Source organism: Gymnodraco acuticeps, unplaced genomic scaffold, assembly GCF_902827175.1.
Source record: "Gymnodraco acuticeps unplaced genomic scaffold, fGymAcu1.1, whole genome shotgun sequence".
Lineage (NCBI taxonomy): Eukaryota > Metazoa > Chordata > Actinopteri > Perciformes > Bathydraconidae > Gymnodraco > Gymnodraco acuticeps.
This window is the reverse complement of record NW_022990966.1, coordinates 4,367,797-4,383,414: the sequence shown is the minus strand read 5'-3', so window position 1 is coordinate 4,383,414 and position 15,618 is coordinate 4,367,797. Positions and strand designations below refer to the sequence as shown.

The window sequence follows — 15,618 nt, the reverse complement described above, 5'->3', positions numbered from 1 at the left end:
TGTGAATGTCTCGGTCATTCTCTCGTTCCGCCTGTGATAAACAGTCGCTGTCACTGAAGCCCGGCCACCGCTCCAGGAAGTGGTTTTGCCACAGGTGGGTGGAGCAGAGAGGGAAAGAAAGACGAGAAACCAAGCACCTGGGAAAGAGAGATAACCAGGCAGGGGAAACAGACTGGAAGTGGTTGTGTGAGAATGGGAATGACAGGTCACAAGGGTCAATATTAGAGCTACAACCTGTTCTGGTAGAATCAACATAGTGCTAGAGTTTGCTTAGGACTTCGTGCAGCTCTCACCCTCCTCTCCTCCCCCTCTCTACCTGTGACCCTGGAGCAGAGAGGTTCAGCCGTCCTCCATGTGTGCCTGGAGACGGTGGGCCAGCTGGAGCTGTGGCTGCAGGAAGCCCAGAGGAGCCTGGTAGCTGGGGGAGCTGCTGCCGGGGCAACCACCATGCAGGACAGCGTGGAGCAGCAACTCCTCACCTGCCAGGTAAGCCCCGCCCACCAGGAACTAGGTCACTACTACAGGACTTTTCAGGTCAAAAGATATCTGCAGTGAGTTAGAATCAGTCTGACAATAATATGAATATTTGAAGCTTAATTTTCATGTGGAAAGATGTATGACCTGCAGTTTACTAAATCAATGGTTCCTAGGCTCTAACAAATAAGAGGTAGAATAGAAGAATATAAAAAATAAACAACTTCTTGGTCAAAATCTTGATATTTGCTATAGGGCTCAAAATGAATCGGTGTCTACTTAAGAACCTTTGCAACCAAAGAGATTTTTATATATATGTGAAATATTCAGAGGAGTAAAGACATAGATTGTATAGTAATTTACTAAATTAAAATAACAAAATTGTAAATATATACAGTATGTGCTTGTCATGTAGAAATAGGAGAGGATCTTTCCCAAACTCGCACCATATCATTTTAAAAACACTATTAACTAACTAAAATATCACCGTATGACCAAAAGTACTCTGAATTATCTGTACATTCTTCTGGCCTTTTTATAATCTCAAATCTCTTGCAGTTGAGTCCAAAATGACGTTTTTCCTGCTGGATTTCATTAGTTTGCCTGTAATGTCATGCAAAACACCAACAATGAAAGATCACTTTTATTTTTGAAATGTCTTGAAACCAGAAACACATTCATTATTTTGATAATCTCTTCCCTCGGGATAAACCAGGCTGAATTTACAGAAACACTGATTCAGACTCAAGTTACGAAACTCAGAAGTAAAAACAACTAGCTTTTCATATCAGCACTTTAAGTCTGGGCTCATAATCCTGCGTCTGTTTGGCCTAAGAAGATATGCTATGATAAGTCACTGGTCGCGTCATGGGACACTACACACATTTCAAATTGCACAATGCCATTTCAAGAGCAAAATATGACGCATGAGTAATTTCCAAATCATTGCTGACTATTTCAGATCTTGCAAAATGTTATAAAAACTACGAGCTGATGATGTTTTAGCAGCTCAGAGGTTAAAATGTTAATCATGTATGATCCTGGAACACTTCTGGTTCTGTAGGTAAAGCTTAATGTTAGTTCATTTGTTTACCACATGTCATACACAAATGCCATTCAAAGTGCTTTACACACAGTTGAAAAATAAAAATGAGTCAAAGTAAAGTCAGTCATTTGAACTTCTGTGAGTGTAATATGTCTGGAAGCTTCCTCCAGCAGTCTGATGTAATAGATTTGACCCAAAGGTTAGTGGTCAGCGTATTTTATTATATTTTATTTGATAACATAATAAAGCAGACAGTATTGCTACTTGTAGTGTAATATTTTAATTTGGCTTGTGTGCTTCCTTATTGCTCAGAGGAGGAAATATTCACCCAACAATCTAAGCTTTCTTTCATGCCATGTTTGTGTCATTACATGTTTCAATACAGTTTGAACTTAATTAGGTTTCATCATTTTATTCAGAATTTTAGCAATTAATCAATACTTATTTCTATGCAAACTACTAATACTTACATTGCTTTAACTCTGCTGGTAAATGAAAGACATTCAAATGAGGACTGCTGGAGAAAGTGAAAGAACAGCCGTCTCACTAAACATTAACTCAAAGCGTCACATTCAAACATCAAACAAAAATGTACAGCGTAAATATGTACTGCGGCTGACTCACTGTTTGTACAGTCTTAGATATATGGAGCAGTAATGTGTTAGAGGGCAAAGAAAACAAATGACTTGTAAAGGGTTCACTTTACAAACACTTAATGCCGGCTGCTGGTATTTGCATTGAGGGCGCGGTTTGGCTGGATGTCAGAAATCAACCAATCAAGTGTTTTAGTTTCAAACTCTCCCTGACGACCAAACAAACACATGAAAACATGCTGCAGCAGACAGCAGCTGTTACAGCGCACTGTAGACTAATTACCTGTTTTTTATTGTCAATTTATATCGGATATTTACGGAAGAGGATTAGGGCCACATGTTACATTTGTATTGAGATCTGGCTTTATTCTCAGAATTCTGAGCACAGCCAGTAAACATATTTGTGATGTTCTGTGAAAAAAAAGGATGATTAAATGTACTACAAACTTGGTGAAAGACTTCAGTTCATTGTGGATATTTGAATCTTAAAGTTATATAATGGTTTGCAGTCTAGAGTCCCGCCCTCACAGGCTTCACTATTGTGTGTTCATTCAAAGCTTTGGCAGGTATTTTCCTCCCAGGAATGGATTCACTCCCTGCTGAGTGTAACTCGAGCCTCCATTAAAGATTCAGAGGTTGAACACGTCACATGTCACATTTGAATGAAGCATTGTGGGCCAACAAACAGCAACTAGTGAGATCATGTCTGCCATTCAAATTCACTAAAGAGCCTCGATCCCAGAGACTGACCCTGATCTAACTTAAACATTATGAACCTTTGTTCTGCATCATTACCTAACGTCAGAAACATCCACATAAAAACTCTCAAACTGAAGCTATTTCAACCTCATTATCATACAGAGGAAATAAAACGTGTGTGTGTGTGTGTGTGTGTGTGTGTGTGTGTGTGTGTGTGTGTGTGTGTGTGTGTGTGTGTGTGTGTATGTGTGTGTGTGTGTGTGTGTGTGTGTGTGTGTGTGTGTGTGTGTGTGTGTGTGTGTGTGTGTGTGTGTGTGTGTGTGTGTGTGTGTGTGTGTGTGTGTGTGTGTGTGTGTGTGTGTGTGTGTGTGTGTGTGTGTGTGTGTGTGTGTGTGTGTGTACAGGACATGTTCCTGGAGATCGAGCGGAGGGTCTCCAGCCTGGCGGCTCTCGGTCCGGCGGCTGAGCAGCAGGACGAGGCGGCCGAGCTGCTCTCCTCCAAACTGGAGCTCCTGAAGGCCAACCTGGTGTCCTTCCAGCAGCTTCTGCAGGACAGACAAGGAGAGGAGAGGACCCTCACACACACTGAGACACAGGGACAGGTACAAGCTATGTGTAGGAGTAGAAATCAATTCAAAGAGTATATGTAGAATAAGTTTAATACATTTAGTTGCAGGATAAAACACAACTTGGGGCTAAAATCTAAAGACTTTTTGACAACACATCAGTCAGAATGAGCTGGCTGTTTAACTTAGTATTTTAAATCGTAGTTTGAGTCTTGCTTGTCTTTCTCTGTACCAACATGTTTTTGTATTAGAAAAAGTCATTTCTCATGTGATGTTAAGATGGGAATCCTGACAATTTGTTTTGCCTCAAAAGTAGTGCACATGTAGTCTGAACAATATTTGAAAGATACTAGTAGTTCATGTTAAGTTAGGTAATCTTTTATGTTGATGCATTTTCTTCAATATAATCATTCCCACCAAACACACGTCGAATTATTAGGATCAATCGTATTCCTATTTCTCCTTAATTTCTAGTCTTTATTTAGCTTACAGGATTAAACAAATGTGACAGTGTGGAGGTGTGTCTGCTGTCAGACAGTTCACATGGGCCAAAGTCACTCCCTGATCATTATTAAGTCCTGTCTCTATGAAACTAAACAGACCTGCTAGAGCGATTAGTCACAAATCTTAGTAAGCAAATCAAAAGTCACTTAAGTCTTAGCGCTGAAAGTCTACTTCTACTGTGTTTAATGTGTTTTACATAACTGTGACTGAGGACAGCCTTTCACTATGGTAGCAATGTTTGATTGTTCCAGCTTGAACCACGTCAAAACTGGACCTAAACATAAAACAAAACTGATTTTAAATCTGATGATTTGAACTGATATTTCTTCACTTCTTCAATCCACTAAAGGCTGTATTACATGTTTGTGGAGTTGATCTTTTTTAATTGTTCCTCCCTGTGTCCCTTCTTTACCTATTTCCTCTCAGAAGTCAGCAGCTCAGTCAGAGCGCCACCTGGAGTCCAGGCTGCAGCGCAGCAGCAGTGTCCAGGAGATCTTCTCCTCTCCCAGAAACAAACTGCTCCGACAGAGCAGCCTGCAGCAGCAGAAGGTACTGATATACTGATGGAAGGTTTTACTGAAGTATATAACCATACATCAAGTTCATATTTTTGAATATAATATATAATATCAGCCACTTTAGACATCAAAATGCTTAACTGAAGTCTGAAATCCTCACATCATATGTTACTAACTCAGTCCATTGTATTACAGTAGAAGTGGATGAGATCTTAAAAAGCCGATATTAACCACTTTCTAAAAGTAAACCAGTACATTGATTGAATGATATCTGTTGGTGGTAAATGGGTTTCCTTTTTCATTTTAATCATTAATATTAATTTCAGGTTGCTCTGCAATTCAGTCAGCAAATAAATAAATAAAAGTTATAACTGTTGTGTTGACAAAACAAAAAAAGTAGCTAGAAGCAGTAAAGAACCGTCATGTTTGTGTTTCCTGTTCTGCACATCTCACTCTATCCTTCTCTGTGTGCAGGAGTTGGAGCAGCAGCTGACGGAGCAGAGAGGTCTGACCCAGGCCATCGCTCTGCAGGGCGGCAGAGGATGGCTCCACAGCCCGGACACAGAGGACCAGAGCCCGCTGTCACCACGGTAACAACCTGACCATCACTCTGTTATTTATGTGATCTGAATATATATATATATATATATATATATATATATATATATATATATATATATATATATATATATATATATATATATATATATATATATATATATTAGGGCTGTCAAACGATTACAATTTTTAATCAGATTAATCACAGCTTAAAAATTAATTAATCATGATTAATCACCATTCGAACTATGTCCAAAATATGCCATTTATTTATGTATATTGTTGTGGGAATGGAAAGATAAATGAAAGAAGGCGGATATATCCATTTAACATACAGTATCTATGTTTATTATAAAAAATGTCTGCGTGTCAAAATGAAAGACAACCCACACACCTATCAATCCGTGGGGTCTTAATTCATTATGTGTTGATTTCTATCAACGGGGGAGTACTTCAGGAAAGTCGACAGAGGGGGGGGGGGGGCGGCGGCGGCGGCTAGTGGAGTACTTCGTGACCACAGAGTGTGAACGTTGTTTTAGCGCAGTTCTCCAGTGAAGGGGGGGGGAGTCTCCCTCCGCAGCCGGTTGGCGTAGTTTTGGCACAATGCCGTTGTACAGACCGACGTTAACAGCAGCCCTGTCTGTGCACACGGAGACCGACTCTGTCGTCCGGTGATCTAACCGCCTTCTAGAAAAGCTTTTGCGGTACGCAAATGCGCTTTGTGACACAAGTGACGGTACGCATTTCAGATTACGCACATAACCTGCGTACCAGTTATGTGCACCCCTGTACTACAGCAAAAAGTATTCTCCGTCGGGACTTCCTGCAACAACACCACGCCGTTATCAAAGATGTTCTATTGAGAAAGACGATCACTACGTGACAAAAGTTTTCATAACCGTGGCTACTGAAATCAATTTTACTAACTGCTGTCTGTGCAATTTACTCCGCGCGAGTTGGCAGACTTTATTTTGCTTACTTTAACATCATTTTTCATGGTGGGGCTAAGCCATTTCTTGGTATGGGTGTAGCCTACCCCAGCCATACCCTGGCGCTGCCACTGGTGGCACGTATGGGGCGGGCCATTCTGCACATGCGTTAAATGCGTTAAATATTTTAACGCAATTAATTCAAAAAATTAATTACCGCCGTTAACGCGATAATTTTGACAGCACTAATATATATATATATATATATATATATATATATATATATATATACAGTACATAGTGTGTGGGATATGATTTATTTATATTATGTCCTACACAATAATACTATTTCAGTTATTGTTCTTTTGGGCTTTTTATTGAGAATCAAATATACATTTTTTCAGTGATTCAGTTATTATCAGTACCTGTTAAACAAACGGACAGAGTAAGGCTGCAGTAGATTTAAAAAAAAAAAGAATACAACAAGGAGAATGTATTATTCAAAAGAAATGTTTGCCATTTTGAATTATTTAATTTAATGTATCCAATAATTCAATGACTTTTTAGGTTGATTTGCCAATAATGAAAGAGAAATAGATGAGATTCTCAACAGCAATAATACAAAAAAACAAACACAGACAGAAGAACACAAAGAAAGCAAGATGAAAAACAGATATGAAAGAAAGTGAGAAAGTAAGTATTAAGTGTTATTAAGTGTGAACTCTCCTCTTCCCCCCTGCAGGTGGCCTCCTGCTGGGTCTGCTGTGCACGAGGACGCGGCTCACAGGAAGTGGGACGGCCTTCACAGCCAGCTGCTTTCTCTGGAGGAGAGCTGGCTGCTTCCCCCTTCAGAGGTATGGCCTTCATCGTCAGCCTTCTGCTTGATTATCACTTTCCACTACGGAAAAGAAGAGAAATGTGTGTTCTCGCTGCGCTTGATTATCACCTTCTTTGAGCTGAAGGCACTTAGTTGTCTTTTTGTCACTATGGGGAGTCCTGCAGGGCTTCATAAGAGTCGTGTGTGTCTCCTACTTCTAATGTCTCCCCCTCCCCCCCATCTCTCCTCCTCTCTGAAGGTGGCAGACTCATCTACGAGGCACAGTGATGGAACAGCAGGACGCATAATTGGCACACAAACCCTGAAAGAGCTCCAAACTCACATCAGCCAACTGAGAGAGCTGCGACTCACAGCGACAGAAACTCTGAGTCAGGTACAGGCTCCTTATGGCTGTTTATCACAGAATATACAGGGTGTCGGGACATGTGACCTCTGATTCTACACATGGCTATAACATGTCTTTTCACATGTTAGTGACCCCTCTCTATTGTATGATACTGGTCATAATCCTAAGGAGTCGGGACCTTTATTGTAAACCATATATGTTTTGGAAGATAAGAAATATAACATTAACCATATGTATCAGCTATCCTGACCTATAGTTCAATATTAATATGATTTTTTGTTATATTCTACTGTGATTTAAAATGATAGAGGTGTGTTAAGGTCAATTGCAGATTTGTAAAGAAACTGAGATTGCCATACTTTACTAAAAAAAGATTTAAATTTGCTATTTTATACTGGAAAATAGGGACTAAGCACATTTTAACAATTTGGTCTTGCTTTTTTAAATATTTTTAATATATACTTATTTTGTAAACTCACATACTGTAATAAGTGATGGATAGTAAAGGCAACAAAACAAACTTGAATCAACCTCAGATGCCCCTCTGATAAAAGCAAGGAAAGAAAACAATTGTGTATAGAAATAAATGTCACCTTTTATTTTGAAATGTTGTTATTGAAAAGTAAAATGGAGTCTCAGGCATGATGATTTTTCATCTCTCACCACAGGACGCACATTTTGACATCACACTTAACAAAATAAGAGAAGGGAACAACAAACGTGAAAGACAGCCAGAGAGAGAGGAGTGATGCCAGAGTGAAGATCATACAGCCTCCACCTCCTGGTTAATAATAACATCCGACTCTAAATGCATCACAACAACAGTTCAAGGTTCTTTGTTGTCAAACTGACATAGCTACTATGTCGTTGAAAATCTTAGGTCACAGGCTTCTCCAACAATGCAACACAATAATACAGATAAGCAGACAATATTAAAACAATATTAAAATATACTATATTAAAAGTAATACAAAAAGAAAAATAGTTTTAAAAAAGTGAGAACAAAAAAAGTGGAATAGTGCAATACAAGTCTATATACAAGTTATTGGAATGATATATTAGATAATGGGTAAATCATTACTAAGTAGCAGATGAATGTTATGAAATTGTTTCAGCAGTTCAGTTGTTTAACAGTCTTATTGCCTGCGGGATGAAGTAGTCGGAATTTCCCCATGTCACCAACACAGTGTCAACAGCACATAATAATGGCTAAGAAGTTTATCATAAAAGTCATATCATATTTGACCCATACAGGTGCAGGAGAGTACATCAACGATACAGGGATCATGAGAGAAATAAATCTTGCTCTAAAACCATATCTTAAATGTGTCCCACCCCAGACCTCCTCGGTGGACGGCTCCCATGAGACGCTGGACGAGGGTTTGTTTCATTTGCTGCACGGAGCGTCCCTGTCCCTGTCCCTGTCCTCCTTCAACAACCTGCTGCACTCACCTGCTGGGACGACACATGAAGAAGACACTCAGCTGAGGCTGCTGCAGCTGCAGGTAACATAGGATTAAGATAAAATGGCCCTTTATTAATCCCCGTGGGGAAATGCAATAGTTTAAACAGCAACAGGGTAAGATTGAAAAACAGGACAGCACATTCACACAAGATTAAATATTGATAAATTGAAAGATACAAATAAAATGATATACAGTTAAGTAAATGAATTAAATGAACATATATACATATTTGATTCATATATACATATTAAATATTAGGTAGGACTCTCTTCAACACACATTCAAACAGGGATCAATCAATTAGGCTTTCTCTCATTTAAGATGTGTTGCTGCCCTTAATAGTTAATAGAGTGGTGGTGGTGGTATTGGACTCAGTCTATTAGTATTTATTTTGTGCTTATTTATGCTGAATGACTATATCTCACCGCATTCACTACAGACTCCTGATCCTCACTTACAAAGCCCTCCACCATCTGCCCCCCCCCCCTACCTCACTGACCTCCTCATCCTCTACCAACCCCCCCCCCGGTCCCTCAGATCCACCTCAGCCGGTTTGCTTTCCACCCCAAAGGACAAACTCCGGAGCTTTGGGGACAGAGCCTTCTCTGTGGCAGCCCCGAAGCTCTGGGACTCCCTCCCCCAAGACCTCCGTGACTCTGAGTCCCTCACCCTATTCCAGTCCCGCCTCAAGACTCATCTCTTCAACTCTGTATATCCATAAGCCCCCCCCCCCCCCCCCCCTCAATCAACTTCCTCCTGACTGCCCTTTGTGTTTATCTTAATTTATTTTATTTGTTTTATTTTATTCATTTATTATTATTATTATTTATTTATTTTTTGTTGTTTTTGTTTGTTTTTGCCTGTCCTTGTCTGTCTACCCTCCCCCCGACTGTAAAGCGTCTTTGAGTTAGAGAAAAGCGCTATAGAAATATTTTTATTATTATTATATGAAGAAATATACGAGCATATCTCTGCTACTCACAATATTTAGAGTGGTGGATTTGCATGAGTCAAAGAGACTTTGAGTTGGACTAAGACTAAAAGTGAAGTCAATACTTGAAAGAACTGAATGATATGTTATTATAAATGCAAAACATTCACATTTTATTTCAAATTCGAAGTAGGAAACAAAGTCAGATATAAGACCCTGCATCTCTTATTCAGCTCAGATTCATCTTCAGTAAAGACGAAACTGATATTTTTTGGGTCAGTTTAGGATTCCTTTACTTCTACCCATCAATCATTTTGTTTGTGGTTTTAAGGTAAGTTATGCCCAAAAAGGCTGAATCAAAAATGAAAATCTGCAGCATTTATAAAAACAATATCTCAAAGATATCTGAAAGACCTAAACTGCCCTCTTCACTGGACACAAACGTGTTCCAGCTTATGATTATAATGCAGACTCACTAATAAACCTCCCTTGTATTTCATGCCAGAGCCTGTCAGCAGCGCTAGCTTCCCTTGGCAGTGAGCTGTCCTCTCAGGGGTCAGAGGTCAGCCGTGTGCTGGGGTCAGAGCGCGGTCAGCAGTGTGTGGAGGCTCTGTGCAGAGTGCTGTGTGTGGTGCAGGCTGCTCTGAGCAGCAGAGAGCAGCAGCTCACACACATGCAGGAGGAGGCGGCCCAGCAACAGGTCAGACATCAGCACTAACTCTTATTATCAGTGAAGGTAAAACCAAAGGACACTCATATACTCAGCAGTGTTTAAATATAAAGATCTTATTTATATCTTAACTGTATTAGTGTTTATAATCTGTGCCCTACTATCTTTTTTTGTCAAATCTCACCTCCTCTTGCACATTATCTAACACATGTATATTACCAGCACTGTTTAAATATAACTTTTTTAATGCAAAAGAAAATAACCTTGTTTATTGAAATAAAACCCTTGTTTGCATGCAGTTTAAAGGACCAGTGATGTGTGTTTAACCGACAGATACAACTGAATGAGTTGCATGCAGCCTTCACTTCTAACCAGGCGACGGTTCACCAAATAATTCATGAATTCAATGGATCTCTGGGCCTTAACAAACAAATGCAGGTACTGTTTCCATGGAGATGTATTGACTTTAACAAACAAGCTAGTCATAATCTGAGATATTCAGTGAACTGTTTTCTGATGTTTTCTGTGTGTTCTTAAAGATGCAGTGGTTGTTTGATTGCCAAAATAATCAGTTAATTTTATGAATTCTAATTATTATTGAATTTTAATAATTTACATAGCATTTCAAATATTTTACTTTTCTGTGTTTTATAATATAATTAATTGAACATGTTGGGTTTTTGGCTTCTGGTCGGATGAAAAAGACATAAAAAGATCTCAGAAATGATTTATTAATGTATTTGCGTCAGACAAGAGATTTAAAACGTTTCTCAGTCAACATCATAAAGTTTTTATTTGTCACAGTGCATATGTTTTTATTTTTCAGGCTGTGGTTCAGATGCAGGAGTCTCTGCAGCAGCAGGTGGAGCAGGTGAGCTCCCTGATGGAGGAGGTGCAGCGACACCACCTGCCTGCCTCCCTCATCCAGCAGGCCTCACAGCTGCAGGTATGAAAGCTGCTGTGTCATGTCAAATGTAACCAAGTCTGCTTTGTGTGAACACATTTTGGAATCCTACCTTCTCAATATCAAACTTAATAAGTTGTCATTCAGTTGCCACAAACATATTTTGTTTTGTTTTTTCCTGTATGTGCAGGGTGAGCTGGACACTTCTCTAGGTGGTGTTCGCTCCCGCTGTGAGGAGCTGAAGCACAGTGTGGAGCTGCAGCAGCAGTATGAGCGTCTGGTCCTCAGCTTGCAGGAGCTGCTAGTTCTGGGCCCTGAACGCGTCGCGCAGAAGCCTGACGCAGAGCTCCGCGACAGAGCTCATCTACAGCAGCAGCTCAGCAGCCATACGGTGGGATATACAAGGAAATTCTGTTCAAAGACCTTTGGTGTATACATTTTTTTAATAATTGTTGACGTTACTTTGTTTTCAGAAGTTCTTCCAGTTCCTGGGCCATCACTTTAGGATCCTGCAGAACCTGACCCACAGAGTCCCAGAGAGCACCCTCCAGAGGTGGCAGGGTGTGGTGATGGGCCTGCAGGTGCAGGTAGCCCGGCTGCAGCAGCAAGGACTGGACCAAGGGACCAGGATGCAGGAGACATTACAGGTAGGGAAATGATTATGAAATACAGCAATGAAAGGATTATCTAAACATTAACAAAGTATCCTCTCACAGAGCTGCTGCCATGGCTGTAGACTCTTAGTTATTGTGGCTCTGAATTAAGAAGGCTATAGGAAGCAACATTGATTTTTGAATGCAAGTACATTAATATGACATAGTATAGTACTCATTCACAAAAAATCTATCAGCAAAAAGATGTCTGTCTATCTAAAGATCATTCAGGTAAATAGTGCCTTACATTCATTTCATAAATTTAATTTGCCTAGAAATGTGTTTTAATAATATCAATATATACACCTTGTGTTAGGAGGGCTTCCGTAACAAAATGTTATGACTTGGATGGATTGTAATTATGCAACAGTTAATTCTACCCATACTTATAAGAAATATAAATGTCATAGGAAAATAATCACATTGATGTTAGTAAACAATTTTCCTGCACTTCATCATTTCTCCATCTGTCTCAGATGTGGTCGCAGTGGGAGGAGGACAGAGCCTGGTCAGACTCCCTGCTGAGTCCCATTGAAACTTCATCTATCAAGATGCACAAGGAGGGTAATTCAGAGGAGCGGATATCAGAGAAACTCTCAGTCTACCAGGTAATTTTTATGAATAAATGTGTTCTTTCTGACCGTCGGCGGATAATTGAAATGCACCAACAAGCAGCCGTCTCGAGGACCGAGCGCATTTCGCAATGTTCCGTTCTGCTCATTTAGAGAATATTTTAGCGCGCTCTCCATGATGTACTTTGTGCATTGCACTCAAAAACCTAATTGGCTCAATTACATACAAGCGAAAGGTTGTTTTCTGTAGGGGTACATGATGTTCTTTGGTTTTGCTGTAAGTTATTAGCCGAGTCACGACCTCCAACTAACATTCAGTTGCCCTGCTGTAGGATTGGAAATGTGTCTTTTATCCATCTGAAATCAGAGCCAGGCTAGCTGTTTCCCCAGCTCCCGGTATATATGCTAAGCTAAGCTAACCGCCTGCTTAACATTAAATACTGTAGTACTTTTACTTTGTGTAGTACTGGCTATGTACTGAACAAACATACGTGACAATCAGGGTTCATACACTTTTTCACCAATGATTTTCAATGACTTTTCCATGACTTCTCAATGACCTTTACCTCATTTTCCATGACCAAAAAAAAATGACCACTGAAAATGGTTTATTTGAACATGGAACAGGAAAATAAGGTCTGCATATGAAACATGTTGTGCCTATCTAAAACAAATTAAATAGTAGGCTTACTAGCTTCTACACGCTAAAGCAACTGTAGTCAGGGATGCAAACTCATCAGGTATGAAAAAGGTGACAAGGATCCGAGCCCCGACCCCATGGAATATCAGTTTAGGGATAACAGAGGATTTTAGCAGTCAGAACAACTAAAGCAGCAGTGTCAATAATAACAGAAACGCCAAAGAGTCACATCTAATAGAAATATATAAAAGCATTTATTTTAATTGTGTAGCAGTCAGTTTATAATTTTGGCAGCACTGTTGAGCATTTTGAAAATGTATTGTCATGCCTCTGTGCAAGGCGTAGTCTTTCTATCTGTATCGCCACTGGTGTAAAGTAACTAAGTTCATAAACTCAAGTACTATACGTGGGTACAATTTTGAGATACTTGTACTTTATTAAGTATTTCAATGTTTTGCTACTTTGTTCTTCTCCTCCTCTACAGTTCAGAGGTAAAGTGTATGTAATACCTTTAGTTACTTCACAGATCTGGATGAATGATGTGAAATATAATTAAGTGTTGAATCAGACTTTAGTTCCACCTGGAGTAAATCCACAAGCTACCCTGCAGTATACAAAGTCCTTCAAACTAGCTGCACCTTTACCAGCTTTGAGAACACTTTCATGATCAATCGTTATAAAACATATCATATATATTATTCTGAAATGGACCAATCTGCACAGTGACTACTTTTAATTGTCGCTACTTTCACTATAGTTTGATGAGAATACTTTTCTACTTTACTTGAGGAACATTTTGAAAGCAGGACTTTTACTGAAACAGAGTATTCCTACACTCTGGTACTTCTACTTTTACTCAAGTACAAGATCTGAGTACTTCTACTTTCACTACAAGATCTGAGTACTTCTACTTTTACTCACTACAAGATCTGAGTACTTCTACTTTTACTCAAGCACAAGATCTGAGTACTTCTACTTTTACTCAAGCACAAGATCTGAGTACTTCTACTTTCACTACAAGATCTAAGTAACTTCTACTTTTACTCAAGTAAAATATCTGAGTACTTCTACTTGTACTCAAGTACAAGATCTGAGTACTTCTACTTTCACTACAAGATCTGAGTACTTCTACTTTTAATCAAGTACAAGATCTGAGTACTTCTACTTTTACTCAAGAACAAGACCGGAGTACTTCTACTTTTATTAAGTACAAGATCTGAGTACTTCTACTTTACTCAAGTACAGATCTGAGTACTTCTACTTTTACTCAAGTACAAGATCTGAGTACTTCTACTTTTACTCAAGTACAAGATCTGAGTACTTCTACTTTTACTCTAGTACAATATCTATACTTATACCACCTCTGTTTATAGCCTATGAAAAAAACTATTAGAAAACGAAGGCTAAAGCTAACGTTAGTAGATAGTGACAATGTATGCTAGCTAGCTAGATTAACGATTCCTTAAATAATATTGCGACAGAAAAACGTTTCAGTTCACATCGCTCTGCTGCTCTGCTCTGAACACCTGAACGGCCGTTCTAACAGCTGTTCACCAGCGGTGCAGTCTGTGCCACAGTGACTCCGCACAGTTAACGAACGCACCGTAGCTAATGTAGCTGACCCTCATCCCGGAACAGCACAGTTCAGCCGCCCGACAGGCAGGAAGACTCGAGCACACAGCTCGCGCTTCATATATTAAAAAAATAACACCATGCGCGTCATGATGGCACATAACAGCTCGCGACCGCAGATTATTTCGGCGATTAGATAAAATGTAAATTAAATTTGACGCAACTTTAGTTACATTTCCATGACTTTTCCAAAACTTTAGGAAAAATATTGTTTTCCATAACTTTTCCAGGGCCTGGAATTTGCATTTTGACCGTACGAACCCTGGACAATTATAGCGATCTTACTCTGAGAAAAAGCAATTAAGTGTTAATAAAGTTTTGTATTTTTATAAGGAGATGCGTGGCGTTCTGCAGGAGAACAAGGCGCGGTTCAGTCGGATGCTGGAGGCGGGGCTCTGGCTTCAGGAGGCGGGCTGCAGAGGAGTGGGAGTGGCCAACAGCAAACTGGAGGCAAGATGGAGAGCCCTTCACAAGAAGGTGGAGCACCAATGCACAAATGTAGACAAGAAGAGGAAGCTAAGGAGCAGGTGAGAGAGAGAAAACATGTAGTTGTTTAGACTTCACAAGTTTTATCAAGTATTAACTATCAAATATTTTCGAAATGTTGAAAGTCCATATTTTTGAGTGGTTAAAATATTTTTATACTTTCATAATATTTTTGTATTTTTAACGGCCGGATTTTATGATGCGATCCAAATCTAACAAAGTACTGAAAAATATATTTGTCTTTGTAAAATGTGCAGCATCAATCAAAAAGCACCTTAATGTTTTACATCTATATATATTAATTATGTATTGATATATATCTTTTTCAATAACAGATATGCAGGTGACCCTGTAGCTATGTCGAATTGTTAATCAAAATGTGTTATTTCCCACCAATAACCAGGTTTCTTCATGACTCTGCTGTACTGGCTGACTGGATGGGCGGGGCCAGAGAGATGATTGACAGATGTCAGCTCTCTGTGTCAGCAGAGGAGGAGATGGATGTTGAACAGAGGCGTGATCACTACTTCCAGTTTGTGGTGAGCACACAACACTCACTCGTTGTAAATAACAAATAATACAAACAAACAAACA

General features: G+C 39.5%; 1 protein-coding gene across 1 annotated transcript in view; it reads left to right on the top strand.

The window, feature by feature from the left end:
- The window catches only part of LOC117558944 (nesprin-2-like), a 138,755-nt gene that overhangs the window by 80,838 nt on the left and 42,299 nt on the right, over positions 1–15,618 (top strand). The window contains 16 exon segments of the mRNA XM_034235510.1: positions 45–158; positions 247–486; positions 3,216–3,413; positions 4,308–4,430; positions 4,874–4,989; positions 6,629–6,740; positions 6,963–7,097; positions 8,411–8,575; positions 9,973–10,167; positions 10,471–10,575; positions 10,964–11,083; positions 11,232–11,432; positions 11,515–11,688; positions 12,171–12,302; positions 14,872–15,065; positions 15,428–15,563. Of these exon segments, the coding sequence (XP_034091401.1) occupies positions 45–158; positions 247–486; positions 3,216–3,413; positions 4,308–4,430; positions 4,874–4,989; positions 6,629–6,740; positions 6,963–7,097; positions 8,411–8,575; positions 9,973–10,167; positions 10,471–10,575; positions 10,964–11,083; positions 11,232–11,432; positions 11,515–11,688; positions 12,171–12,302; positions 14,872–15,065; positions 15,428–15,563 (2,460 nt within the window).